General features: G+C 32.1%; 2 protein-coding genes across 7 annotated transcripts; both read left to right on the forward strand.

The window, feature by feature from the left end:
• Positions 1–1007: 1007 nt before the first annotated feature.
• LOC137806365 (uncharacterized) lies at positions 1008–6793 on the forward strand. 2 transcript variants are annotated; one of them, XM_068606427.2, is made up of 5 exons: positions 1071–1172; positions 1248–1270; positions 4030–5624; positions 5701–5817; positions 5909–6793. In XM_068606427.2, the coding sequence occupies exons 3-5, from the start codon at positions 4044–4046 to the stop codon at positions 6641–6643; spliced, it is 2433 nt and encodes an 810-aa protein (XP_068462528.1). In that variant the 5' UTR covers positions 1071–1172; positions 1248–1270; positions 4030–4043; the 3' UTR covers positions 6644–6793. The 2 variants fall into 2 exon arrangements, with proteins under 2 accessions (XP_090156382.1, XP_068462528.1); XM_090300256.1 differs by lacking the exon at positions 1248–1270 and having other exon boundaries at positions 1008–1172.
• Positions 6794–12419: 5626 nt separating this feature from the next.
• On the forward strand, positions 12420–26433 carry LOC137806367 (RNA helicase family protein). 5 transcript variants are annotated; one of them, XM_068606430.1, is made up of 14 exons: positions 12420–12620; positions 15187–15392; positions 15498–15544; positions 15675–15755; positions 15879–16092; positions 16435–16855; positions 17117–17320; positions 18120–18280; positions 18899–19084; positions 19812–20043; positions 20331–20530; positions 20638–20772; positions 20961–21167; positions 25980–26433. In XM_068606430.1, exons 2-13 carry the CDS (start codon positions 15337–15339, stop codon positions 21142–21144), a joined length of 2121 nt encoding a protein of 706 aa, XP_068462531.1. In that variant the 5' UTR covers positions 12420–12620; positions 15187–15336; the 3' UTR covers positions 21145–21167; positions 25980–26433. The 5 variants fall into 5 exon arrangements, 2 of the variants coding, with proteins under 2 accessions (XP_068462531.1, XP_068462532.1); XR_011080336.2 differs by having other exon boundaries at positions 12429–12620; positions 20950–21167; XR_016519147.1 differs by having other exon boundaries at positions 12429–12620; positions 19817–20043.
• The last annotated feature ends 1528 nt before the right edge of the window (positions 26434–27961 follow it).

The raw sequence follows: 27961 nt of genomic DNA on the forward strand, positions 1-27961 counted from the left end.
TCTAAAGAAACCAAATTCTAAGAAGAGTTTTTTTTTTAAGTAAAAAATGTTTTTAAGTAGAAAAATAAAAATAAAAGAGTGTTAGATAGAAAAATAAAAATAAAAGAGTAAGAGATGAATAAATAAAAGTGGAATATTGATATTTAAGGGAAAAAAATCATCGTACGCCTAGTAGTAATAATAATAATATAAGATGTAATTTAACAGTTTTTTTTTTCAGAATATTGAACTTATTTATTTAATTTATCGTTTCTTCTATTATGTTTTCATTTTTTTTTTTGTATAACTCTATTTTACATCATTAGTTGTATTAAAAAAACAAAAAATATTTATTTTCATACATCATAGTAAATGTCTATTTTTTTTGGAATTGGGATATTTATTTATTATGTATGAAATTTTTCTTAGTCCTCGACTTACTCAGGTTATACATTTTAAAAATAAATTACTTCACATGCATATTTTGGTGTAATAAAAATATATAAGACTGAGACAAATTAAAAATATTTAAAAATCTTTCAAGATAATCCAATCTCGTTCTATTTTTTAATATAATTTTTTAGATAAATCGACATTTGATTCTAAATAAATAAAAAATTCAGGTTTATAAATAATTTACTAAATATATATGTCGTTTCCTTGACCTTCTTATTAACTCTTTAACTTTTTAGAAATTTTTAAGTGAAGTTAAGCAATTCTGATAGAATTTATATTTTTTTTTGTAAATTTTATTTTAAATTTAAAAAATCAACCAAACTAAATTAAATCGTAAAATACATTGTATTTTTTTCTATATTTATTATTTATTCAATTGTTTAATATTTATAAGTTTATGATTATAATTATATATATCAGTTTAAACTTTTTTTAATAAATAATCTAAATCATTATAAAAAGTGGATATTATTATATTATAATTTTTTGTTGGTGTCATTTTTTAATTATAAAATTTTAATTTTTAATAATTAAAATTTAATTAATTAATTACTTAAAAATAAATATTTTAATGGCATAAGCCCATATAGGTCTGTAGATAAATTCTGAGTCCCACATTCTCTCCCTTTCATTCAACGTTCATTCAGTAGTTTTTTTGGTTCGGTTACACAACTTTCTCTCTCTCTCTCTCTCTCTCTCTCTCTCAACCCCTCCAACACTTCACTCAGATTTCAAAGGTAATCTCTCATTCCAACATGATTTTACATTTCCCCCTTTCCGCGATTTCATTCAGAGGCTGAATTTCATTTCAGGAATCGAAAATTTCACTTTCGAGGTATAGATTTCATCGTTTTTGTTTTTGTCTAATTTTTAGTTTCTGTCTCGTAAGAATGTCTGCTTCTGTTAAGTTTCTCAAACCTAATCTCTGGTTATTTTGGGGGTGAAGGATTATATGGGTGCATGAGTTTAAGATTTGATTTCTTTATTTTTTTATTCTATGGCCCAGCAGTACTGGTAGTGCTTTTTAGGGTTTTAAAGAATATATTTTTCATCCTCTGCTGTATTTCTTTTACCATTTTGCATGACTTTCATTTTCTTGTCTACTCTGTATAGCATTGCCTTTTTCTGTATATTCTGTTAAATTATAGCGAATGATCGGATTCTTTAATGGGCTTTAATGTAAGTAGTTGTTTAGGGTTGCTCTTGGGTCTTACAATTGGCCAAACTTGATTTTGCAGTTCATTTGTTGAGTTGATTATAGAATATATTGTCTTTTTGCTTTTCTTTTGGATTAAAATATCATTTCCTCTTTTGGTTATTTCTTCTTTTTCTTTAACCAGAAGTAAAGAATACTATTGCATTGCATCACTCTACTAATTGCAATCGCAACCAGGGTAGCGCTACAATCTGTACCGATTTTATGCAGCATTCTTAATACAATTAATAGAAAAAGAAATACAAAGTGGGGGGAGCCAAACCAAAACCCAAGAGAATCTAAATTGTGAGAGACCACATCTATCTCTTCAAAATTCAGAGATGATACAAGGAGGCACTCAATCTCAACAAATAAAAATTAAAGTTCTAAGACCATATGCAGCTAACCTATCCGCACACCTATTTTCCTCCTAAAAAATGTGTGAAAATCTAATCTGTATATCTTTAATAGACTCCAAAACAATATTCCTTCCATTCCTTAACTTCCAAGGAACTAAAAAACTATAAAAAAAAATAAGAAGCTGTCACAGTAAGCAAATAATCCTTCTCCCCCAACGACCTCTTCGACCTTTCTGAATACTGATATCATTGGTTATTACTTATTACTGCTTACAAACAGCAATTTTATCGGTTTCTACAAATGACATTGCCATTGCACTGTAGTGGACCATATGGTTGTGGCTATTGGTTGCTGCAGGAAACTGATAGCGTTGTGCTTTTGTGTCATGCAAAACGCGGCCAGATCAAGGAGGAGGGGTAGTTCCACTATTCATTGTTTGCACCTCTGCCTCTCCATTTTCCAGTCAAAAGTTTGGCTGAGCTCACCTGGATTTTGCCTAACCAATTATTTTCCAGCCAAACCATTCATTTTCTGGCCAAGTTTATTCTTTTCAAGCTTCCTCTATTATGCACAAAACTATTGATTGTTTTGGAGGTTTTGTCTTAAACTGTTTTCATACATTTCGTCTATTTATGTAAAATGCAATGGATGCCTAATCATTTAATGAAAAATAATATAAAAATCTACTTGCAATATCTTAGCTCATATATTTACTATTAAATAATTTATATAAATCCAATAAATAGGATTAGTAGCTGGCAAATTAAGGATGAGTAGGTATTGAACAAAAAGAATTCAGCTTAAATTGAGATTTTGTATGAAGTGATTTTTTGAATTATTGTTAGAGGTGATTGAACATAAAAGTTATTTGAGTATCTCTTAGACAGATTCTAACCCAATCATATAAAATTGACTTATAAGGTAAGTACTGCCAAGTTTTCTCTAGACTCTATTAAAGCCATATTTGTCGTCAATGTGGGACCAAGTGCCTTCTTGAGACGAGGCTGCAATTATGGTGCATTAGGGGTGACTACAATTAAGGTGGCTTTCCAACAGTAGCTCCGTTTATTTTATTACTAACATTTAAACACAACCATGGTCTTCACGTTTGTACAAGTGATTTTAATTTTGCTCTTATTCCTTGTTTCAATTCCAATGCGCTTTATACATTAACAAAATCTCTACATACTTTGCCCTTATTTATCCACAGTTTTTAGGCCAAATGATTTTGTGACCATTGGCACTACTTTCTTTTTCATTCTCAGCCTCTCTTTAGTTGAAATGTTATTGCCTTTTCTGGTTTATGTGAAAAATCAATGTTGTCAAGATCGCGAGTTAGATAAACGATCTTCTGATCTTGTGATCTTTTTGGACGAAAACGGGTTGGATCGTAGGTGGGAGCAAACTCTCTCTGGATCGAAGCGATCTAGCGATCCAAGGGTTGGATCGGACGATGCATCAGCCTCCACGATCCATGACGCAACCAAAAAAACCCTATACCTAATAAATCCTAGAAACCTAAATTTTTCATAACATGTGCTTCTGTCGTGCCGTTTTGCTGCCATTGTGCTCGTTGTCGCCGCTCGTGCTCACTGTCGTCGCTTGCGCAACGTGTCGTCGCCGCTAGCACTGCGTTTCGTCATCGTCGCTTGCGTGATTCATTGCCTTCGTCGTTGTGCACCACTGCGCCCGCTGCCTCCGCCACTACGCACCACCGCCGCATTGCAATTTGCTGCCTCTGCTTTGCCACTACCTCTGCTCCGCCACTGCTCCACATTATTTGAATCTACTTTTAGTTATATTATGTATTTAGACCATTTAGTTATGTTATATATTTGGACAATTTTATGAATTATGAATCTATTTTTAATTATGTTATGTATAGTAGTAACTTGAATAGTAACTCTTCCGAGTTGAGTTACGATCCTCGAGTTACAAGTTTTCAGACCCCTTTCGATCCGCCTTCGAGTTACGAGTTTGACAACATTGTTCTTATCTTCTCTGGATGTACTAAAATTTTCCTTTGGAATCTTGTGCAGAGTGCCTATGTGATATGGATCAAGAAGATAACAAGATTGATCTTGTGAATCCTACTGAACTGTCTTCTAATCCTCTGGCATCAGGGACAACTGAGACGATGACCACTGAGAATCCTTTGTCATCTGGAAAGGATGATATGCTGGGTACCGAGAATCCTCCATCTTCAGGAAAAGATGATGTGATGGGTAACGAGAATCTTCCAGAAGTGTCTTCTAATGCTATGTCTTTAGCAAAAGATGGTATAGTGGGCACTGTAAATCCTATTGAAGTGTCTCCTAATCCCATGGCTTTGATAAAAGATGATATGATGAGCATTGATAATCCTGTGTCATCTAGAGAAGATTATGAGAAGTGTGCTAAGAATCCTCCTGAATTGGCTTCTAGATCTCCAACATCAGAAAAAGATGGCATGATGGGCACTATGAATCCCAGTGAAGTGTTTTCTAGTCCTCTGTCACCAGGAAAACATGATATGCTGAACACTGAGAATCTTCCTGAAGTGACTTTTGGTCATCCTTCTTCTGGAGAAGTTGATGGAAGGAAGGATATTGATTCCCCTGAAGGTACTAGTAAACCAAATTTGAGTGGCAAGAATGCCCTACGACTTTTGAAGGCAAAATCTAAAATTGTTAAGAAATTCCAAGCTGGTAAACTTCAGGGGAGGAACTATGGTTCTCAAAAGATTCATGGGAAAAGAAGAATTACGAGTTCTAAAAAAGTGGTGGATAATGCTGATGGGAAACAAATTTCAGACTCTAGTGAGCTAAAGGAAACAAATGATGAACCACCTAAGGGTAAGGGTGAGAAGGCTGAAAATAAAATAAAAGAAAGCCAAAATAAGAGCACTGCTGACAAAAGTCCCAAGGAAGAGTCAGACAGTAGCCAACTGAAGGTTACCGATCCCCCTGAAGGATCTAGTAAACCAGAGTTGAGTGACAAGAATACTCCACAGTCATTGAAGGCAAAATATAAAATTGTTAAGAAATCTCATGCTGGTAAATCATTGAAGAATAGTGGTACTCAGCATATTCATGGCAAAAGAAGAATTAGTATTTCCAAAAAAGTGTTGGATAATGCAGATGAGAAACAAATTTCAGACGATAGCCACCTGAAGGAAACTGATAATGAACCACTGAAAGGGAAGAGTCAGGAGGTTGGAAAAAAAGTAAAAGAAAGCCAAAACAAGAGCACCAATGGCAAAAGTCTCAGAGAGAAGACCCAGACTCGTAAGGATAAGACTAAGCAAAATCTAGAGAGTGAAGAGAAACATAGGGACTTACGCATGGGTTCTAGGAGCGTAAAACACAAAGTTAAGAGAGGTGGCATGGAAAGGAATCTATTGAAAGACAAGAAGGGTGAAAAGCTTGGTGGTTTCATCTTTATGTGCAATGCAAAGACAAAACCCGATTGTTTCCGCTATCGTGTCATGGGTGTTTCAGCTGGTAAAAAGGATGATGTTTTACAAATCAAACCTGGACTTAAGCTTTTTCTTTATGATTTTGATCTGAAGCTACTGTATGGCATTTACAAGGCCTCATCTTCTGGTAGCATGAAGCTTGAACCCAAAGCTTTTGGTGGCAAATTTCCTGCTCAGGTTACTTTCTTTCATTTTCATGTCTAATTATTCTGATCTTGTTTCTTATTTATATGCTGATGGCTAACACCTTCAGGTGCGGTTCAAAATTGCTGCTGATTGTTTCCCACTACCTGAGAGCATTTTCAAAAAAGCCATCAAGGAGAATTATAATGAAAAACACAAGTTCAGAACAGAACTTACTGTTAGACAAGTAAGAATTGAACGTTACCTCTAGTGGCCTGTCTATATTTCTTTTTCTATTGTTTTTTATGGTGAATGCTATTTGAAATATTCTGTTTCAGGTGAGGAAGCTCACTCAACTTTTCCAGCCAGTTGGAATTCGTTCAGGTGTGCACCCTGTCCACTCCCAGCCAAAAGTAATAATTCGAGATAGAGAATCTCCCGAGAGTGTTAGGGGATCATGGTCCCAGTTGCAGAGGGAAAACTATAATGTGCAGTCTTTCTATAGGGATCATCAAATTGACCAACGAGAGGAAATTGGTCATGATCTGTATCCAATGGAGAACAATCAATCTTATAGTCTACCAAGATATAGAAGGAATATGGCTACCACATCTCATGTTAATCCTAGATTGGAATCTTATGACAGACACTATGAACCTCATCACCTGGACCATGGCTACCCGAGAAATGTTCCTGCTCATGTAGAAAGTGTTCGAACTGATCATCTTTATTTGAATGACAGTAGGGATTCTCTGTTTTTGAATGACAGTAGGGATTCTCTGTTTTTGAATGACAGCAGGGATCCTTATCATGTCTATCGCCACGGTGTTTCACCTAGGGATGCATATTTGGGACCTTTAAGCAGGGAGGAAAACTCTTATTTGAATAGGCGAAGTCATTTTGTTGGGACGGATAACTTGCCAAGGAGAGAGGCTGAACGAGATAGGCATTACCCAATCTATGATGCTCCTGATGCTTTGTCTGATCGTCATCAACTGCGGCCATATCATGGAGACAGGTTGCCAGTTTCTTCTCGTTACTCTTTTGCTGGCCCTTCATTTCGTCACCACTGACAATGTATTTCAGAATTTCTTAGTTCCTTACCCGTAGTATTTGTCTTCTAAATTCTGGTGACTGACTGGTAGATATTAAAAAATACTATATGCAAACGTACTTGAGCCCTTATGGATTTGGAAAATAATATCTGTCTGCTTAGATTTTAATCCTGGTCAATATGCAAATTGTCAAACAGTCCCCACATTGTTTGTGATTGCCTGCTGTAGAACATTAACTTAAGGGCCACTTTGGATATCAATTGGTAGGCAAATTCTTCCTGCACCTCCATGCAGTTCTTCTTGTTTTGAAAATTAATTAAATTACCTTTTTACATTTTTTATTGAATATTTTTTTTAATTCTGGAATGTAAAATCCAGATACTTCCTAAAGTATAGAACTCAAAAGTTAAATTGTGACTTTTTGTATTCTGGATTATATAGGAATGCAAAATTTGTGTTCTTACAAATTTTGTATTTTGGATTGTTCAGGAAGAAATCCATGATTACTTCTTTGGTTTTGTTTTGTGGCTAGTTGCAATATACTCCTTTTAAGGGATAGGAAAGATAGACGAGCATAGTTTCAGTTAATGAAACTAAGACAACTCGTGTTGCAGTGTAGGCAAGTAATTTGGGAAAATCATACATGGACAAAGAATTTTTTTTTCTTCTAAACTCATGCATGCAATTGGATAATTCCTGGTTTCACCGTAACTAACTCAGAGGTAAAGGGTTTTGTGTAACTCTAGGAGGCTAAAGGGTTTTGTATCCTGCTCATGTCATCTTTTATCTGTCACTTTCTCACCTTTCACTGAAGGATTTTGTATGGGTCTTCAGGCTATTGTACTAGAATAGAAAAAAAAATATTTCATTTAGCTGGTCTTTTAACCTTTTAGGAGCAAGCCCTTGCTAGTTTTTCACACATACATGGTTTGTTTGGATTTGAGACTAGTGGAATGGGGATATGAGGTTGTTTAAATTAAGATAAAAAAAGGTGGAAAAATGAAGAAAATATTTATGAAATTTTTTTAGTGATGTTGTGATTGAAATTGTGTTTTTTTAATTGATAAAAATGTAAATTTATAAATTTACTCTTATATTTAAGATTATTGAAAAATTAATTTGATTTATTTATTTATGGATTATAATTATTTTTATTTAAAACATTATTTTCAATATTGCATAAGAATTAATTTAAAAATAATACAAATTATATGAAATAGTTAGAACATATTTATTATTATAAAAAAACATTTTGTTAAATTAAATAAATTTTTAATTGTGTAAAAGAAAAAAGAAATGTTAGTAGAAAATTGAAAATGCATTTAATTTTTTAGGTTGAAACAAAATTAATTGATAAAGTGTGTGAATAATAAATATTAAAAGCACATGGGCCTTTTTCTCTTACTCTATCGGTGACTAAGTTGTCATTTTGAAGATGAATACATCGTTCTTATAAAACTTTGTATATTGGTTTTAGGGTGATAGTGCGGGTTGACCAATTCCGTATAGATCCGTCTCATATTTGATTTGCAAAATGCGAGTTGAGTTGGTCTCCTTTCCTCAATGAGTGTGCGTTCATTTCATTGCAAAATACTATTTTATTGAAGATACGCGCCAGGTGTACTTTATGAATGAAATAACCCATCACTAAAAAGTATAAACAAGTTTTCTACACAAGACTAAGAGACACTTTTATCAATATACATCATACACTCTTAATATAGAGTACTTACTTGATCGTAAGAGAATCCTTTTTAGGTTCACTCTTGGACATGCATCAAAGAGCAGTAGAGATGAAAAGTGAAGAAGGAACGTTCGAGCACGAAAGAACGAGTATGAGAAGGGTAAAGGAGGAGTGATCGAAAGATAAAAAACAATTGTTACTGCTAGTAACTATATAGGCCCTGTTAGTCTAGTCTATACAAATACAATTATTTTTTTTTTCTTTTACAGTATTCATTTTATTCTTTTATTTCTTTAAAAAAATATTTTGATGTTTTTTTAAAAATAAATCATTTTTTCTTTTGAAAATAATGATCAATTTTTAATGGTTTTGATTTTTTTTTTAAAGATGTATTACTAGCACGAATATAAACCTGGTTACACTCATGAAACCATCCAAACATAATTAATTATATTTTTAGGTTGAATAATTAATTTAAATAATTTTTTTCTCGTGTACTCAATTAGATTTAAGTTGAACAATAAATTCATGATTTTTAAATTTGATAAATCCAACTCAACTTAACTGCATAATAACTAAAAAATTAAAATATTGTATTTAATAGTTTTATTATAAAAATAGTTTTATGGAGCAGTAAAATGAAACCGAAGATTGAATTTAAAATAGTCACAAACATAGTGAACATGTGAAAAAAGTAGTGTAATAATGTGTAATCTAAAAATTACAAAATATAATATTATATTTTTTTAATTGTTTGTGAGATTCATATTTGCAGAAGTTTCACGATGCTTAATGCTACTTTTGCTTCTAACACAGTAGTTGAGTTTCATAATTACCATGTAAGAGTGTCTATAATAAGAAAATTAGATAAAAGTATTAAAAATAATGTTCCCAGAATTTCTCGTATAAAGTTTATGATAAATTTCTTTCTACACTAATAATAAATCATTTTTATATACTTTTTATGGTATTTATTATAAAAAAAGTATAAGATTAACAGCACAAATATTTTATTATTTACAATTTATCAAAATTTATAAATAAAATGTTAGACCTTCAATTCCACCTATTTCTCATCGTTACATAATGATTCTCTCCTCCTTTTGTAATGAATGTAGTTTAAATGTTTGTTCAAGTATATTAAAAAACAATAAATGTATTAATTTTAAAACAATTTTAGTGAATTAATCTCACTATTTCTTAAAAAGTATAGTAGAGTGGACAAAAACAATTAAACTGCTTATTTTTTAATTAATTTCATAAATTTAAGGTTCTGTTTGCTTCAAGGATTTTACTATTCAAAATGAATGATTTGAAGGGATATTAATGATTTAGATAAGGAGATCTCTACGGAAGGGGAGATAGTGAATCCTCATGAACAATGATTTCTCTCATTCTCCTCATATGCAAAGATTTGAGGAGAAAACCAAACCACCTAGAATTGTAGTGTTTTTTATTTTTTGTTAGATATATCTTGGTTCTATTTTATCTCTTCAACAAGTTTAGTAATGAGCATAACGACCCTATTGTTCCGATGGAGAGAAGAACCTATGATTGCATTCTTTTTTGCTTTGTTATTAATGGAAGAATACATATAATAATATTTTTTTTTTCCTATTGTTTTTTCATCTTATATAATAGTTCATACTTTATTCTATATATTTTATCTTTTTTATAAATAATTTTGTTGTACAATTCACTTTATATATAACATTCTTATTATAAAATGGCCTCTAAAATATCTAAATGATTATATATCTACATAAATCTAAATCAATGAATATAAAAAAAATTCAAAATTTACAAATAAATATAACAATAAATTTGTATATGCTTATATAATATTATTTTTACTATTCTTTCCACGTTTCTATAATTATTTAATGATACCAAAATAAATTATTCAACTGTACCGAAAATAATTTAAAATATTTCAATTAACTCAAATCTACACAAAAATACCTCATATTTCATTATTTAAATATTTTTAAATACAAAAATAAATTTGCAAACTTACATTTTATATTAAAAAAAAAAAATATCAACTATCACATCACTCACAAACAACTCAATTCCTCATATAGCACTATTTACACTTTTATTTTCTCATGTAGTACCCTTATGTTTTTATTTCTCTATAGCACCATTTCAAAAGTAAAATAAAAAATAAATTAATAAATTATAAAAAATCGATAAATTTAATTTTGAATGCATTAAAAAAATAAATATTTTTAATGTTTAAAATAGTTAGAAATATAATTAATGAATAAAAAAATAAGGTTTTACAAAATAAAAATAAAAATGTAATAAATTAAAAATATTTAGTTTTATTTTTTTTTAAATGAAGAAAATAAAAAATTAAACCCTACAACACAACAACATAAAAGTTTAATCTATAAACAAAAAATAATATTTATTTTTATTATTATTGTAAATCTAGTTAGTAATTAAAATTGATAAAAATAATGTGTATAATTTGAAAGAGTTGATTAATTTAATGTATGAGGACAATTACCCATGTTGACAACATCTTTCTTTAGTGTTGTGTTTCTAAACCGCCTCATGAAGTTTTGTGTCGCATGCAATACAAATGCACAAAATTATTGTTATTCCAACCACTACCGTCTCTAGAGTATGCACTCTTTATTGATTCATGGTGGTCAGAAATGAGACAGAGACCATCTTGCGGAGTGACTTATCTTCGTAGGTTTCGCAAGAAAAAGAATCAAGCATCAGCAGTTTCACCCTCTATGATGGCAAAGGCAATTGGTAATATGTTGTTTCAGTCATTTTGCGCAACTGCGACCAATAACGTATAAGAAAGTTCCATCAACTTGGACCACCGACTTGCAAAATTTGAAACCATCAATGCATGGTTTGAATGTCCAAAATACCCTCTTGAAGATTATGTGGCCCGTGTCCAATTGGTTTCCTTCATAAGCAGGTTGGGTCTTTATTTTTCAAATAAACTCAGGAACGTAAAGTTGCATTGCATTTATGAGTGTTGACTTATGACTCTTCCCAATTGCCATATACATTTTTTATGGCTAGTTGTTTTCCTAGCCATGCCTTTTTATATGTGACTGTATACTCTAAATATGACTTCATGTGCGCTATTATGGTTGACACTGGTGTGGAAGGGTCAACTTGGATGATTTCATGAATGCTTTGTGCAATCATTCAATGTCTTCTTCCATTCTTTGTGGGGTCATTCCCCTTTTGATAACAACAACTTTTGGTGTCATAAAACGAAATGTACATCCTTCAATGAGACATTATTTCATTGATCCATCAAAGTGAACAATAAAATATAATGAAGTTTGTTGACAACAAACAAAATGTTGGGTATGTAGTACAAAAGAAAAGATGGAGAAATCAAATATGTTGGATGTAACATACTTATTTAGTATCGCCTTATATCCTTTATCTTGTTTAGATTTGTTTTTTTTAATATTTTTTATCTTTATCTTGTTTAGATTTGTTTTTATTTTTTTATATCTTATTTTATTTTTCTTTTATTTTATATCTTTTATGTTTTTAGTTATTATTATTTTTTCTGCCATTTTTTATTTATCTCTGTTTTTGTTTTTATTTTTATTGTTGTTGTTTTTATTTTTTATATTTATTTATGTTTTACATTTTTTTTTTCAATTTTAAGCATCAAGTGTAGCATTTACATTATTTTTTTTAGGATTTTACATTTATTTAGGTAGACACTTCAATATTATTTGTTTCTTCAATACCAATTAATACTAATTGATTTTGATTATTTTATAATTATGTTTTATAATTTTTACTTGAAATTAACGTGATTACATTATCAATATCAATAATAATAAAAATAAACACTAATTTATGTTTATGGATTCAACTTTTATGTTGTTGTAGGGGAATAAAAGTGTAAATAATGATATATGAGGAATTGAATCCTTTTACAAATATACTTTTATCGTACTTCAATCCAAATACACTCACTCCCTTCACGCTTTATTCTCACACCTTCACACATTGAATCTCTCAAATCCTCACATCTTCACACATTCAATCTCTCAAATCCTCACACATCTTCTCCCTAACCCAAATACAACCTAAATATTCATTTTAGAAATTAGAAAATCCAAATTTCTAATTTAAATTTCATTCTCTCTGATAACCCTAGTGAAGCTTCTTCCCGTAGTTAACCCACCGTCGCCGTTCCGTTCGTCTAATCACCGCCGTTGTGTCGTCGAATCACCTCCTCCGACATCGGCTTCCGACATTGGCGCTTCGGCGCTCCCAACCTTGTCTCAGTGAAACTCTATGCCGTTACTGGTGCGTTCTTCTCCTACACCTTTCGCATCCTCCTCAGCCAGGTGCTTTGCCTCATACATAGTACATCTAGTTATTGATGAGACTTTACTGGAACTGAAAGAATCCTAGTCCTTTCATATTTTTCAAATTCTAAACTGTTGTTTCTCTCAATTTTTCATTCGGTTTCCTCTTTCATAATGTTCTAATTTATTATTATTATTATTTATTTAGTTTTGTCAAGATTGTGTAGCAAAGACTTGTTTTACCCCCGAGTCAGAATGTGAAAGTTTACAACTCTATCTATTTTTTTTTTACTAATCACAATATTAGCAGTATGCTAATTAAAACTTGGAATTGTTATATTATTGTCATGCATGCACTTTTCATGAACTTGAATTTGTATTCAGTGTATTGCCTTTCGATTTTTGTGTGGGAATTGTTATGTGTGTTATGCCATTATCTGTTATTGAGATGCACCAAAGTCATATAATCACGATAGGAAAAGTTTCAAAGGATAAGATAGTAGAGTGAAATGAGCCAATTAAGTGTCTTTATTCTATTGTTTTATCGGCTTGAAAACTATATTCACTTCAAAATAATTATTGTCATTGTCGTTGGTTCACTGAATTTACCTTAAATCCAACATGGTGATTAAACTGAGTTTCATAGGAAGAATTTGATTTGCTAGCTTTTAATTCTGGATTCATGCTAAAGCATATGTTTTTTTGAAGAATGCAGAGAAGGTCTAACATTTGGAATATTGTAACTGCTGTATGAACAAATGTCTAGTTTGTCCTTGTTACAAATAGAACTTGCACCTTCATTTTATTTACTAATTGTTAGATAAACTTCTTTGTATTAGCACTAACTTCAGTATACTAACTTCAGTTGAAATTGGAATGATGCACAGGTTTAGTCATATATGCTGGGGAAAACCATGAAAATCTTTAAATTCCCCTTCCTAATAATTCAAGAAGTCACGCTTTCTTATGCTTTGAAATTTTTTTACGAATCAGCAAAAACCTGATTCAAGATTTGATTCTAAGGTAAAGATAACCGTATATGAAATTTATGATTTTGACATAGATACTCTCACATTCAATAGTATTTAGAATTTAATAAAAAATTATGCAACTTTCTAAAATGTGTTTTGTTCATATAAAATAATTTATCGGGTTGAGTAAATGAATATTATTATGATATAGTAAGATCCTAATTTGTCTATCCTTTTCAATCTTTTGATCTTCTCAACTTCTCGATCACGATTTCTCGATCTTTTGAAGTATATCAAGTGAGGTGGATTTCCCTCTAAATGTATATGTACTTCAATATCAAGTAGGTACTCCAATATCAAGTTTGCGAGAGAATTAATAAGTGAGATGTGATTATAATCTTGGTCATACCTATACCCAAGTTAGCTATTTGTACTATTATGCAATGAGCCTTTTAACGGGGGCCCTTATTTAGGCCCAATACTTTCAATAAACTCGTGATTATGATTCATTTAGAAGTTTAATCTAATTAGGACCTATCATTAGGGCTTATTTCTGGCATTATTTTGTTAACCTATGAAATTAGTAATATGGGATGTTGTGTTCTGACAACATGTCGAGAGATCAAAGAGGTTGACTTATCATTTGGTCTGACTTGGATCTCTATAGATCAAGAAGTTGAAAGACCGACTGGTTAACTATAAGCCGAGAGGTCAACTGATTCACGTTTTATCTCTTTAATTAATTGCTCATTTATTTATATTTTACGATAATCTTATTCAATGTAGTCCTAAAAAAATTAATTTATTATTGATTATATAAGATGAGATTAGTTTGAAACAATGTATTTACCTCATCAATTTCCCTTTTTCAGATCCATTTCCAAATTTCGTTTTCGTTTTTATTTGGCTGTATGGAATCGTAATTTTGATGTAATATATTTATCTTCTGATTGATTTGAGTCAATTCATGGCGTTGAGCTCGCTCTTATATCGTGAAATGTGAATGATAATGGTGGGAATGGAGGGTTATTACTCTGTTTCCACCGAAACAATTAAAAAAATGTGAAGATAGAATGTTAGATTTTTTATTCGTTTTGCAAGTATGTGCTTGTTGTTTTTGTTGTTTTGTCCATTGACTCAATGATTGGGTTTGATATATATTTTAAATTATTTTAGTCCAGCTTTAATTTGCTGTCTTGTGGCCACCCCAAGAGCTTTTATGTGGTGCTCAAATTGTGATTTTGGATTGTTTTTAACACCTTAACTTGAATTAAATGTAAGATCAATTGGCCGGAAGAAAAGTGGTTGTAAACAGATATACGGTGTCATGATCAGTTTTTAGTTTTCTAAATTCAACATTGTCAATCTATGTGCTTCTTGATTGGTTGGGTGTGCTTTTGTAAGGAAATGGAAAAAAATACGTACTAGATATTTGAATGCTAGTGAAAATACATTTGATAAATGTTTACTGCGTGCTTGAATATGACTGTGGTATGAATATATATTTGTTGGTTATAGCATATTATTTCATCATTTCTTTTCTTGTTGTGTCTTTTCTCACTTCTGATGTGATCTTTGTCTGTTTATTTGTAGGGGGAGACAAAACAACTTTAAGTTTAAAAGACCAGTTGAAAAAGGGTCTTGGCTTGGCCGCGAAAACCAGAAAATACAAGTGTGGTTATAATTTCAAGTTCTTTCATAGTGTTGTATTGTTCTTTGCTTTGTTTCCTTTGTGTATCAATCATGCCTTCAGTGCATCGGGGAAACTTCCCCAATCACCAAACGCAGTTCTCCGCTCGGTATTTTCTTAAACCCTGTTAGGATTTTGCAATCACTTCAGAACGAAAAAGTAAATGGAAACTTTTCAATTTGTGATTCAATATTTGTTATATTTTCTTATGCAGGAGGCAGAAGATAATGCAACAGAGGAAGTCCCTTCCGATTGCTTCAGGTATGTATCTATTGCCTTAATGTTTTAAGAGTTAATACTTTCATTTTCAACTTTTGTGGCAATGTGTAATAATTAGAATAGTTACTCAGAATGAGCTTATTAGTGTTGGCATTGTTTATTTCTGTTGTAGTTGAGAAAAGACTGGTTGAAGAGGTCCGGAAGAACGATGTGTTGATTATTGTTGGTGAAACTGGAAGTGGAAAAACTACTCGTAGGCTACATTTTATCCTTGTGGAATGCTTATCACAGTGTTTTTTGTAATCTAGGTTTTCAGGATAAAATAAAAAAATTGTTTTAGGGTAGTGGATTCACTATGTTATGTTGTTCTGTGTAGAGATTCCTCAGTTTCTGTTTGATGCTGGATTTTGCCGCGATGGAAGGGTTGGGATAACACAACCTAGACGCGTAGCTGCTGTCACTGTGGCCAAACGAGTTGCTGAGGAGTGTGGTGTTGAGTTGGGTCAGAAGGTCGGGTATGCTGTTAGATTTGATGACACGACTTCCGGCTCAACAAGGATTAAGTACATGACCGACGGTTTGCTTTTGAGGTACTCATTTTGCATAGCTCGGACTACTTTTTCACCTTTTTCCGTTTAGTTTAATCTTATAAAAATTGGCCAATCAAAACACTGTTCTTTGATTTTTCTCCTTCCTGGTACAAAAGATAGAAGATATTATATGTTAGGTGAAAATTTTACTTTTTCTTTCTGTTTGTGTGAAGCTAGTGGGATTCAAGGATTTGCAATTTGGCTTAATATGGTTGAGATGGGATTGTTGGTTTAATATGGTTGTATGTTTGGAACTGCTAAAAAGGTTTTGAATTAAAATGTGTTGTTTCCCATGGTTTTATGAGTATTGGAGTGTTGATATGCATTTTGTTGTGCTTACAGGGAAGCATTGCTAGATCCATATCTTTCTAAGTATTCTGTTATAATTGTTGATGAGGCTCATGAGAGGACTGTTCACACTGATGTCTTAATGGGTTTGCTAAAGAATGTACAGCTTGTGCGGTCAAGTTCTGTTAGTGATGGTCAGGGCCTTATTTTTGGAAAAAGGAATTTGAAGAAAGTCATGATGTCGGAGAAAGAAAATGACCAGAGTAGCCATTTGCATAAAAAGCCCCGCCATGAGAAGTATGCCCCACTGAAGTTAATCATCATGTCCGCCAGTCTTGATGCACAGGCTTTCTCTGAATACTTTGGTGGTGCCAAAGCTGTTCACATCCAAGGGAGACAGTTTCCTGTAGATATATTTTATACTCGCATAGCAGAGACAGATTATTTAGATGCTTCCTTGATAACAATATTCCAGGTCTTTGGTTTTTTAGTCCATGTATTTCAGTATAATGTGATTTAACTTTTATTTTATTGTTAGATAGAGATTTTTGGATCCCAAACAATGCATTAGTCTGGTACATTGGTTTTTGTATGCATTTTTTTGTATTTACAGTTTCATATATCATGGTTTGGTTATGGTATTTCTGGTTCATGCTTAACATTGTCATGATGAATGAAGAATAAAGTTCATAATTGCTGCTTAAATTTAAATTCATATCTGTCTTTGATTTTACAGATTCATTTAGAGGAAGGTCCTGGTGATATACTAGTATTTCTGACTGGGCAAGAAGAGATTGAATCTGTTGAAAGGCTTATCAATGAGAAACTCCCACAATTACCTAAAGAAAATCAGAAGCTTTTAATTGTGCCTATATTTGCCGCTCTTCCATCTGAGCAGCAAATGCGGGTCTTTGCACCAGCTCCATCTGGATTTCGCAAGGTACACTAGCCATGCATTTGATCTAACTAATATATGCTGCTGGTAGAACTGAATAAAATGGGAAAAATAATTTTTTGATTACTTATTTGTAAAACTATTTTATTTATTTGAAGCAGTTGCATGTCCCATTGAAACACCTTTTTATGAGTACGTTGACAAATTTAAAGTAAATGCTGGTTGTTATTTTGAGTTCTGGTAGGTTTAGGACATGTACATGATTTCATATGGCTTTTTTAAATATGGAAATTTCATGTAAGTTTTATTGCAGACATAGGACTTGTGTATTGATAATCTTATTCATAATTGATTAGCGTAAGCAAGCAAACAACATTATGCACTCTTAACATGATCCAGCTCCTATGTTTACCATTTATGTATTTTTTTTTATCAGACCGTTTATGTAGTAATGTCATCTTCTTGCAACATTACCACAATACCTCTTTTACTAGCAGTCACACTTACGGTGAAGCAATTGTGTATACCAACCAACAATATGCCATTACTGAACCCATCACCTTACAACCGTGTCCACTGCAACTACTATCATCTTAGACATCACCTCTACTACCACTAAGGCTTTATTTCTCTCAACTAACACTTCTTTTACTTTAGAAACTAAGTCAATCGCCTTGCTATAATTCCTACAGGTAATACATTGAAATAACAGAATGGTATCTCTGACTTTATAATTATGGACTTGAACACCACCAATGTATGCGAACTTATATAGATTTAAAAGAAATTCCGAGATTAACTTCTTTTTAGCTGTATTAAACTTATCTCTTTGTTGATTTTGAAGGTGATATTGGCAACTAATATTGCTGAGACGTCAGTAACAATTCCTGGAATCAAGTATGTAATTGATCCTGGATTTGTTAAAGCCCGCTCCTATGACCCTGGAAAAGGCATGGAGTCCTTGATTATAGTGCCTACATCCAAGTCCCAAGCTCTGCAAAGAAGGTGGTGCTAGATTATATTTGAGTCTTTTTAATCTTTAGTTTCACTTGTAAATAATGGTTGAATTAATTTGGTTAATTAAAATGAAGTTTGGCTCAATTTGACCAAGGACAACTTCCTTTTGTTTTTTCAGTTGAGTTTTGTAATTGGCATCTTTGATTTTCTTGAGCGAAACATGGTATTGCATGACTAGGACATTTTAGATGTGAATCTACCATCAATATTTCTAGTACTTATTATTTATTTTTAAATTAGTATGCTTGCATATGCTTGACCATTTTAAATTTTGTTTATCAGTTAAAGTGGAAGATTGTGAACCTTGTAATATATCTTATAAGAATAGAATAAACCTGTTAATGTAAAGTATCATTTTTCGCTTTCATGAAATATTTTAAATTTTTGAACATTTTTATTTTATGCAATTGCTCATTCTTGAATTATGATTTATTTTATGTTTTTTTCCCTATTAAATATTGTTTTGGTTATTGTGAAATCATTGGTAAGTTTTTGTACAGTTAATTTCAGTTAAATTATCTTCATGAATTTAGTATATATTTAATGAATTTTACTTGTGAAGAGTAATACAAATTGATTAATAATATTGCCTTTTTTTGGTATTAGTGGGCGTGCAGGGCGTGAAGGACCTGGAAAATGCTTTCGTCTATATCCTGAAAAAGAATTTGAGAAACTCGAGGACTCAACAATGCCGGAGATTAAGCGGTGCAATCTTTCTAATGTCATTTTGCAGCTTAAGGCCCTGGGTGTTGATGACATACTAGGATTTGATTTTATTGAGAAACCTTCAAGGTAGGAGACCTTCCGGAATTTTGGTCTGGCAGTTTCCCTACTTTTGCATTTGTGGATATTTATGTGATTCCATGTTTTTGGTTGATAAATTCTCTTTATCTTGAAAAGTGAAGTTATTAAAGGAGTATCTAGATATTTTTCATATACCAAAATGATATGAGAGGTATGACATTTAAACCAAAAATTAATAAAATGTTACGTATACTATGGCCTATACTTTTGGGAATTAAGAGTCCAGGGACCAAACCTACTGAAAACCATTACATGGACCATGATCAACAGAACCATATGTCTGGATAACTTTTTAGTTTTAAGCATTTTTATGTGTTAATTGAAATATTTTTTTTATAATCTTTAGTATAGCAGCCATCATGCTATCCACTATCTTGCTATAGCAGTTTTGGGGTTGTGCTGCAGTTTCAAATTGATAATTATAGTCCATGTAGTTGCTGTGCTTATGATGTCCATTATGCACGTAACAATAATACAAACCAGCCACTTCTTTCTGACCAGATGTAATATAAAACTGTATAAGGGATTTAGTGATTTACTATTTTGCATCAGCCATTACTCATTAGTGAGTCAAAATGCTTTTGATGCTGTCTCATGCATTGTTCTCCAGAACTAAATTAGCATTTTTTAGGAATCTTTGTTGCTGTAATTTTAAACTGTATTTTGACGTAGCAAAATATTACTCAAAGCTTGTGCTTATCACTTGTTTGAACAGGGCAGCTATTATAAAATCATTGGAGCAGCTATTTTTGTTGGGTGCCCTAACAGATGAGTGTCAACTATCTGATCCTGTAGGACACCAAATGGCTCGACTGCCGTTGGATCCTATTTATTCCAAAGCTCTTATTTTAGCTAGTCAGTTTAACTGCTTGGAGGAGATGTTGATAAGTGTAGCCCTGCTGTCTGTGGAATCCATATTTTATAGTCCTCGTGACAAGTTAGAAGAGGTTTGATGACTGAACTCCAACTGTATTCCTATTATATTCTATTTTGATGTAATGATGAAGCGTAATATAAAGATGGTCAGTGATTATATATATATATATGTATATATATTGTGTATCTCTCTATTAACCATTTAACAAAATATTTACAAATATCATTTGCATGATTTGAACATATGAAGTTGACTGACTGTGTGAAGGTTATGGTCTTCATATTTTTCCATATACAACTGTTCCCTCTTGGTGTTTATCTAAAATTATTTTTCTTGGTTTCTCTCATATTTTACCAGGCAAGAACTGCAACTAAATGCTTCTCAAGTCCTGAGGGAGACCACATCACATTGATTAATGTGTATCGAGCATCTAAAGATTTTTTGGAGAAGAGATCAATGGAAATGGGTATAGCAAAGACTGAAAAGGTTTATAGGAAATGGTGCAAAGAAAATTATATTAATAGCCGGTCTCTTAGACATGCTCGTGACATTCACAAGTAATTTTACCATGTTAAGCTAAATATCAAGGATTCATGATATTTTTTCTAGTGTACTCTAATCCAGACATTTATGTTTTCACACTTGCAAAATACTTTTTTTGCAGGCAGATTAAGGGACATGTTGAACAAATGGGTCTTAATCTTTCTTCATGTGGAGAAGATATGCTTCAATTCCGCAGATGCCTAGCTGCTTCCTTTTTCCTCAATGCAGCTGTAAAACAGCCAGAGGGGACATACAGGTATCTAAATTCAAGTTAGAAATTCCTGTTTGTGTGGCTTGCTTTCAAGTCCCTCCTGTAACTAGGTCAAACTCAGGTCTTCTAATTTTGAAATTATTTTTTGGTATTTTGACACTAACTGGAATCCTTAACTGCCTATGTAATTTATTTTGCTATTAAAAGACTCTTATTGCTTAGTTACATTGCAGGGCTTTGGCAAGTGGTCAGGTGGTGCAGATCCACCCTTCTTCCGTATTATTTCGGCAAAAACCAGAGTGTGTGATATTTAACGAATTGGTCCAAACTAATAACAAGTATGTCAGAAATTTAACCAGAGTTGATTACCTATGGTTAACTGAGCTGGCTCCTCAATATTACGCCATGCAGAATTAAGTCTTGGTGGTTCCACTAAACAGGTGATTCACATTATTGATTCTTCAATTCTTCTTTGTTTGGGCCTGATTTTGTTTGGTAGTTTAAATACGTCTATAATGTGAAAAGTTGATGGTTTACATCCACAATTCTATGTAATCCCTTGGACTGTCTTCATTATTGGGGGCTGGCCCCTATGAAATCTGGGAATTTAAAGCACTGCATACATCTCTACTGCCTTCTACAAGTCTGTCTTAACCTATATTTCACCATAATTTTTACACACTTGAGAGTGAAAACATGAGAAAGAATGCTCATGAGATTGATTCATCTCTCAGCTGAGTCATGTATGGGTCCTTACATGAGAGATACAAAGGGAAGATATGAACATACTATACCTAGGTGACAAATAGGTACCTCAAGCAGTTTTTTAGCTCTCCTAGAGATAGATAGAAGATAAATTTACCTATTCTAACAACTTAAACTATTCTAACACTTCCCCTCAACATTGAACATAGATATTGTACGTACCAAGGTTAGAACATATAAGTTGAATTTCAGGTCATCTCAAAGATTTAGTCAAAATATCTGCAGGCTAATCATTGGAGCTGGCAAATTCCATGCAAATTTCCTTGGACAACAACTTCTCTTGAACAAAATGACAAACAATTTCTATCTACTTGGTTCTCATGAAATTAAGGGTTGGAAACAATGTGAATAACTGTTTGGTTAAACAAGTGAGGTCTAGTCATAGTGCGATAATTAAGTTTCCCAACAAGTCGTCTTCATCTTTTGAGAAAGATTCAGTTTGCTTTGCCATTAATTTCTGATTTGGATCCATAGGACTATCTATGGGTCTACATTTGTCCAAGATGTTTATTCCATCCAACAGGTCCTTCCTATACCATTAGTTGAGTTCATTGTTCCTCTTGCTTTTGAAAATTCCAATCCTATTTAAAATCTTCTTGAACCATCATCACCTCCTCTTATTACCTTTGGACCCAAGTTACTAGTACGATGCTTCAAGGTAAATCCTCTTCTTCAAGTTCTTCTCAATCGTCACTCAATACTAGGGCTCCTAGTAATGTTGATTCAGCCTGACCCATTTCCTTTCGGAAAGGTAGTTGTTCTACATGTAATCAACATCCTATTTATAATTTTCTTAACTATTACAAGTGTAAACCTTTTCAAACCAAGGATATTGGAAAAGCCTCAATACTTCTTGGGTGTTGAAGTAGCTTAGCCAAAAGGTGTTTTAATCTCTAAAAGGAAGTATGTTTTGGATATCTTAAAAGAGACAAGTATGATTGACTATGTTCTAGTGGATAGTTGTTGGAAAATCCCACATCAATTAGAGACAACACCAATTTACAATATATAAGTGGAGGATAATCCTCACCTTACAAGTCGGTTTTGTAAGGATGAGTTGGGTTTAAATTCATTTTTTAATATGATATCAAAGTCTATTCTAGCGAGATTTGTTGGGCCTAATGTGCCACCTGCCATCAGGTTGCTATCAGGAACCCACAAATATCTAGTCCTACACACGAGATGTCCATGTCTCTGTGTGAGTTGTGTGTGTTAGAGATCTCACATCGACTAGTGAAACAAGTCTGAGTTACAAAAAAAAAGTCTGAAAAGCATGGAAATATATTAGAACCACAAATTCAAAGTTCAATAAGAAATGTCCACGAAGCTGAAGACTACTCTATACTCTTTGTAAGTTCCCGGATCATGTCTTCAACTGCATCAATCCTTTTAGAGTTAACCCTTTCTCTCTTTCGTCTAGAGGATGATGAAGACATGATATTAATCTTGAATTTTTTTTATCCCCAACTGAATTGAAATTGTGTGAACAAATAATTAATTATTTAATTAATTTGACAAAGATAAAACTGTACTTTAAATTTCACAAACAAAAGACGCAAACTTTGTTCCAATTCTTCATAATTGTAAAAAAATTATAGTGATTAAGGGTTCAAATTTTGTCTAAAGAGTAGTAAGAACTTTTGTTTTTTCAAAATGGTATAATTTTGGGTTTTGTAGTGTGACCAACAATTATGGTTTTTTGTAATCGATTATAAAAGTATACCTCAACAAAACTTAAATTAACTAGGCATATTTCCAATTCGAACATTTTCAACATGTGGGCCGAACAAAAGTTTGGTCAAAGACAAGAAATGCAATCACACAATGACGTTTGCAGAATGTTAGAATGGATTTTTAGAAAAAATTGTCATCATGCCTCAGGCCCTAATCGATTAGGCAGCATGCATAATCGGTTATTGTTAGGGTCATAGTGAATTACACTTTACACCTTAATCGATTAAGTCCCTTACCATAATTGATTATGCATGCCTGCCTAATCGGTCATGGGCCATCAACTGCACACTAAAAGGGTGGAAAACCAAAAGCAAAGGTTGAAACAAGGACAAGGGAGGCTGGGGAAACCTTTGAAGGTGGCCTGACATCACTGGGATGACTAGAATTGGGTTTTCTGTTGCTTGCCATAGAAAATGACAATAGTTGATGAGTGGACAATGGGATCTCCATTGCTCTACGAGCCAAACTAGACTAGGTGCTTGTTGGAGAAAAATGAATGTGGTAGTTGGCAATGATAGACATCATCAAGTGACAGTTTTATCACTGGACAATGGACCGACTCTAATATCAACTGGAAAATGATAATATGGGAAATACTGCTTAAGAGATTGGTTCATCTCTTACCTGATTCTTTATTTATATAGGAGTCTTTACATCAAAGATACAAAAAGAAGATATGAAAAGACTACACCTAGGTGACAAATAGGTACCACAAAAACAACTTTTTAGCTTTCCTAGAGATAGATAGAAGATAAGTTAACCTATTCTAATATATTTAACTATTCTATAATACACCATAACATATTTTTGCATGATGCAAAATAAAAATAAAAATTTGCCTAGTAAATGATGGAACCTCAATTATGAGTATGGAAGACTGATCTTCTACATAGTAGCTCCTCTCTTACAATCCATCAAGTCCTTAGGTAATTTTGGAGAATCAATTGGAACAACATCATTGTAAAATCATAATCTCAATTAGATGAATCTCCTCTATGCTTGATTTTCAAGAGATGAACTCATGATGAAGCTTCGAGTCACAGATTTAATGAACTTGAATTAAAAGACACTTTGGGAAAAAGAAAATTAAAAGGTGGAGAAGAGAAGAGATGAAGAATCATTCCATTTGAGTAAACTAAAGATAAGTGAGAGGAACACCACTTGAACTCCTAAGACTTCGAGATAAATCTCTAAAATAGACAGTATCACACACTCAAGAGAACTGACAATGCTCTTGAAGAAATTCAATTTATTCAAAGATGTGAAACAAGGTTACATGGATGCCTTATATAGGCAATGTGTCTTGGCCATTTTTGCTCCAAAATATGAATTTCAAAATAAGCCTGGAAACTACTAAAAGTGGTGCGCCCAAAGTCACACTTTGCATGCCAAGTTTCAAAAAGAGGATCTAGAATTTTCAAGTTGGCGCTTCCTAGGTCTCACTTCCAATGCTTGGCTTGGTGTTTTCCTTGTTTTACTTGATGCACACCATGTCTCTTGAAACCAGAATCACCATCAACTTGGGCCTTGATTTAATGTGTTCCATTGAGGCCCAACAAGTTCTAAATTACAATTTCAATTAAAAGAAAATACAATCAAAGTAAACAAATCCTAATGATTAAAGATTTCCATGAAATACAAAAAGAAAGAAAAATAACACATTTTTGTGAGCTAGGAGACCTATAGTCATGCTTTTTCTAATCCTCTGAAGTCTATCTTTTGTTTTGTTCTTGCACATGTCAATAAAACTACCAAGGGCTTGCTTTTTTTATTCCATAAGCACTTTTATTGGAAAAAGTAACAGATAAAGAAATAAGCTTCTCTATAAGCTAAAATTAATTAATGCATAAGTTAAAAAATAAATATTTGGGAATATGAGAGAACTTGTACAAATTATGAAGAAGCTTATTTAATTTTTTCTTAGAAGTGTTTATGGAGAAAATTGTCAAAACAAATCCAAATTTCATAACTTGCCAATCAGTACCTCCAAGTACGGAAGCCGCCAAGTTAGTAAAACTCTAGATTACTTAGGAAGGGGAACATAAATCATGTTCTCACTTGTTCTTGCATTTCCCTGTTAGCTTCATTTCTCCAAAATAACTAGTTTGAGGTTTTTGGTGAACACTGGGTTTGTCCCAGGTTCTTCAAAAGTTCCTTGTATGTAAAATTCAGAGGATTTGGTGTATATGGTTGAAACGAAATGCTAGAACCTTCTCAGCACAACATCCTTATATTGAGTTCATTTGGGATCAGCTAGTTTTTCTGGTTTCTTTGAGTTTTTCATTGTCTTTTACTGATGCTGTTTTTTTTGGATCTCCAGTTGAGATTGGCACGCCATATTAAATGTTTTCTTGATCTCTGTTTTTTTTATCCTCTTTATATTTGGTTGTGTTGTGGACTTCTTATACTCTTTTTTCTTTCCTTGCTTATGTACGGGGATATAATCAAATACACCAGAGAACAGTTGCAATAGATACTTCCTCCTCATTTCTTATGCAATATTCAGAAATAAAATTGATGTACTTACGAACAATATCATGGTTATGCTTTCTGCATATAGACAAAAAAATCGGGACATCGTTAGTTTTGGACTGCTATTTTGCTAAACAGTGCATTTTTTTTCCATTTATTTGGTGCTTAGATATTTGATTTTTCATTTTGTTGGTAACTTCATTGTTTATCTGTTGAAACATATCAATAGAAGCTTCAAATTTTGACCCGCCACTGCTTTATGGATCTTTTCATAATGACAGGTTTTGATTTAAGGGGTTTGTCTTTCACATTGCCTTGTATGTGGAGATGTCACTCAATCCTCTAACGACAAGCACCTCTTGCTGGGTTGTTGTCACGTTATTTTCTCTTAGGCAGCAATCGCCACTAAGATTGAGGAGCAAGTATGTGATGGTAGGGTGCACCTTACAGTTGTGACCTCATTGGTGCGGTGGCTCGAACAATGAAATTGTGTACAGACTATCATGTTTTTTTTTTTTTTATAAATGTTCATTTCTTCATCATTTTAAAATACTCAATTTAAACTTGCAGAATGTGATTAGTCTGCTAAGTTCTGAGTCCACTTATTTAATATAGTTGAGGGCTATTGGGTATTTTATTTTATTGTGGGGGATAAATGAGGGCTACTGTTATTTTCTCCCCTTGTCAGCAATATTCGAAGGTTACTAAAACATTAAAATTAGTAGATTTTTGCTTTGTCATGGTGTTATCACTGAATACTTTCCATAAGGACCGCTTTTGATTGCGGATACAATGCTTGGTAGATTTTGTGGCAATTGCTTCCTGTACCGTATCATTGCACCCAATTACAGGGGAAATACCGAAAATACCCTTAAGAAAATGGGATACATATAAAATTACATTCCAGACCCCTTTCTGGAACACAATCCGGATAATTTTTTCCGGAATGTATTACTTTCAGTTTTGGATTTTTTTATCCAGAATGAAATTTTGATTTTTTTTTCCGGATTTTTATATCCAAAACACAAAAGCCTCTTCCTGATTTTTTTTTGGAATACATTATTTTCAATTCCAGATGTTTATTTCCGAAATAAAGGGTATTTTAGGAATTTTTGAAATTATGTTGGGTGCAGGTTCAAAGTATTGGGTGCAGGAGCAATTGTCGATTTTGTTTTCCGTTTCTTTCTAAAAGAAATTTCCGTAATTACAAACAGAATTTTAGCTTTCAATTTGCTAGTTTTTCCTTACTTCTACATGTCATTAAATCCTATGCATAATCATTATAAGAAGTTTTATCTGCAGCTTATATATATATATATGCACATACACAAATATTTACAAAGAAAGTTAAAAATAAAGTCTTTCTTATCTTCCAAATGCTACTCTTGCATATTCTCTACATTTGTTTGTCTAATATATATTTTTAGTAGAAATAATAATAACAACTTAAATGTAGAAAATTATTTTTATTTATCTATTTTTTCTTAAATTATATGATATTTTGAAAGTTATAAATATTCCTAAAAAATATTTTAATAATAACTATTTCATTTTTAATATTTTAATAAAGGATATAATATAAGTTTATGTACAAAAGTTATTATAAATGTATTTATAAACAGATATAAGACAATATATATATATATATATATTTACTTAATGAAGATAGCTCTTTTTAGGAGTGATTTTATTTATATATCTTTACTTTTTTGAGAATTGATCATGTTTTCACTAATATTATATTGTATATAAGTTAAGGGATAACAGAAAAAGTGACAGTTATGAGTGACTTAGTATGAGAGACACAAGTCAAAAGTGATAGTAAAAGTATTTGTTATAAATAATTCATTATAAGACTACTAAAGCAGGCAATCCGACCTAGTCTAATTTAACTTATAATTTTAAAACATAAGAAATATTACAAATTATTCATAAAAAAATCATGATATACCATTATTTAAAAATTTAAAATTTAATATTCAATAAAAAGATGCATTATACAATATCATCCATCTTAGTCTTGAAAAAAATGTTGTTAGAGTCTCATAGTAATTCATATAAATCCTAAATTCTAAACTCTAAAGATTCATAAAAATAAATACAAATTTATCAAACATTTTCAAAGTTGTACTTTATTTTTTTGTTCAAACAATAATGTATTCTCTTCTTTGACATAAATAGTAAGTTAAATACATTTCTAAAAGATCTATTTTCGTATTTAAGAACGTTGTTAGGTGTTGACATGGTTTTGGGATGAATTAAT

Source organism: Phaseolus vulgaris, chromosome 3 (genome assembly GCF_051622355.1).
Source record: "Phaseolus vulgaris cultivar YP4 chromosome 3, ASM5162235v1, whole genome shotgun sequence".
In the NCBI taxonomy this organism is placed as follows: Eukaryota; Viridiplantae; Streptophyta; class Magnoliopsida; order Fabales; family Fabaceae; genus Phaseolus; species Phaseolus vulgaris.

Excerpts from the sequence above, each read along its gene's own strand:
- LOC137806367 (XM_068606430.1), top strand. The coding sequence starts at position 15,337 with ATGCCTTCAGTGCATCGGGGAAACTTCCCCAATCACCAAACGCAGTTC. Across the intron at positions 15,393-15,497 it reads CAAACGCAGTTCTCCGCTCG|GAGGCAGAAGATAATGCAAC; the intron begins GTATTTTCTTAA and ends TTTCTTATGCAG. Across the intron at positions 20,044-20,330 it reads CTCGTGACAAGTTAGAAGAG|GCAAGAACTGCAACTAAATG; the intron begins GTTTGATGACTG and ends ATATTTTACCAG.
- LOC137806365 (XM_090300256.1), top strand. The coding sequence starts at position 4,044 with ATGGATCAAGAAGATAACAAGATTGATCTTGTGAATCCTACTGAACTG. Across the intron at positions 5,625-5,700 it reads GTGGCAAATTTCCTGCTCAG|GTGCGGTTCAAAATTGCTGC; the intron begins GTTACTTTCTTT and ends TAACACCTTCAG. Across the intron at positions 5,818-5,908 it reads CAGAACTTACTGTTAGACAA|GTGAGGAAGCTCACTCAACT; the intron begins GTAAGAATTGAA and ends ATTCTGTTTCAG.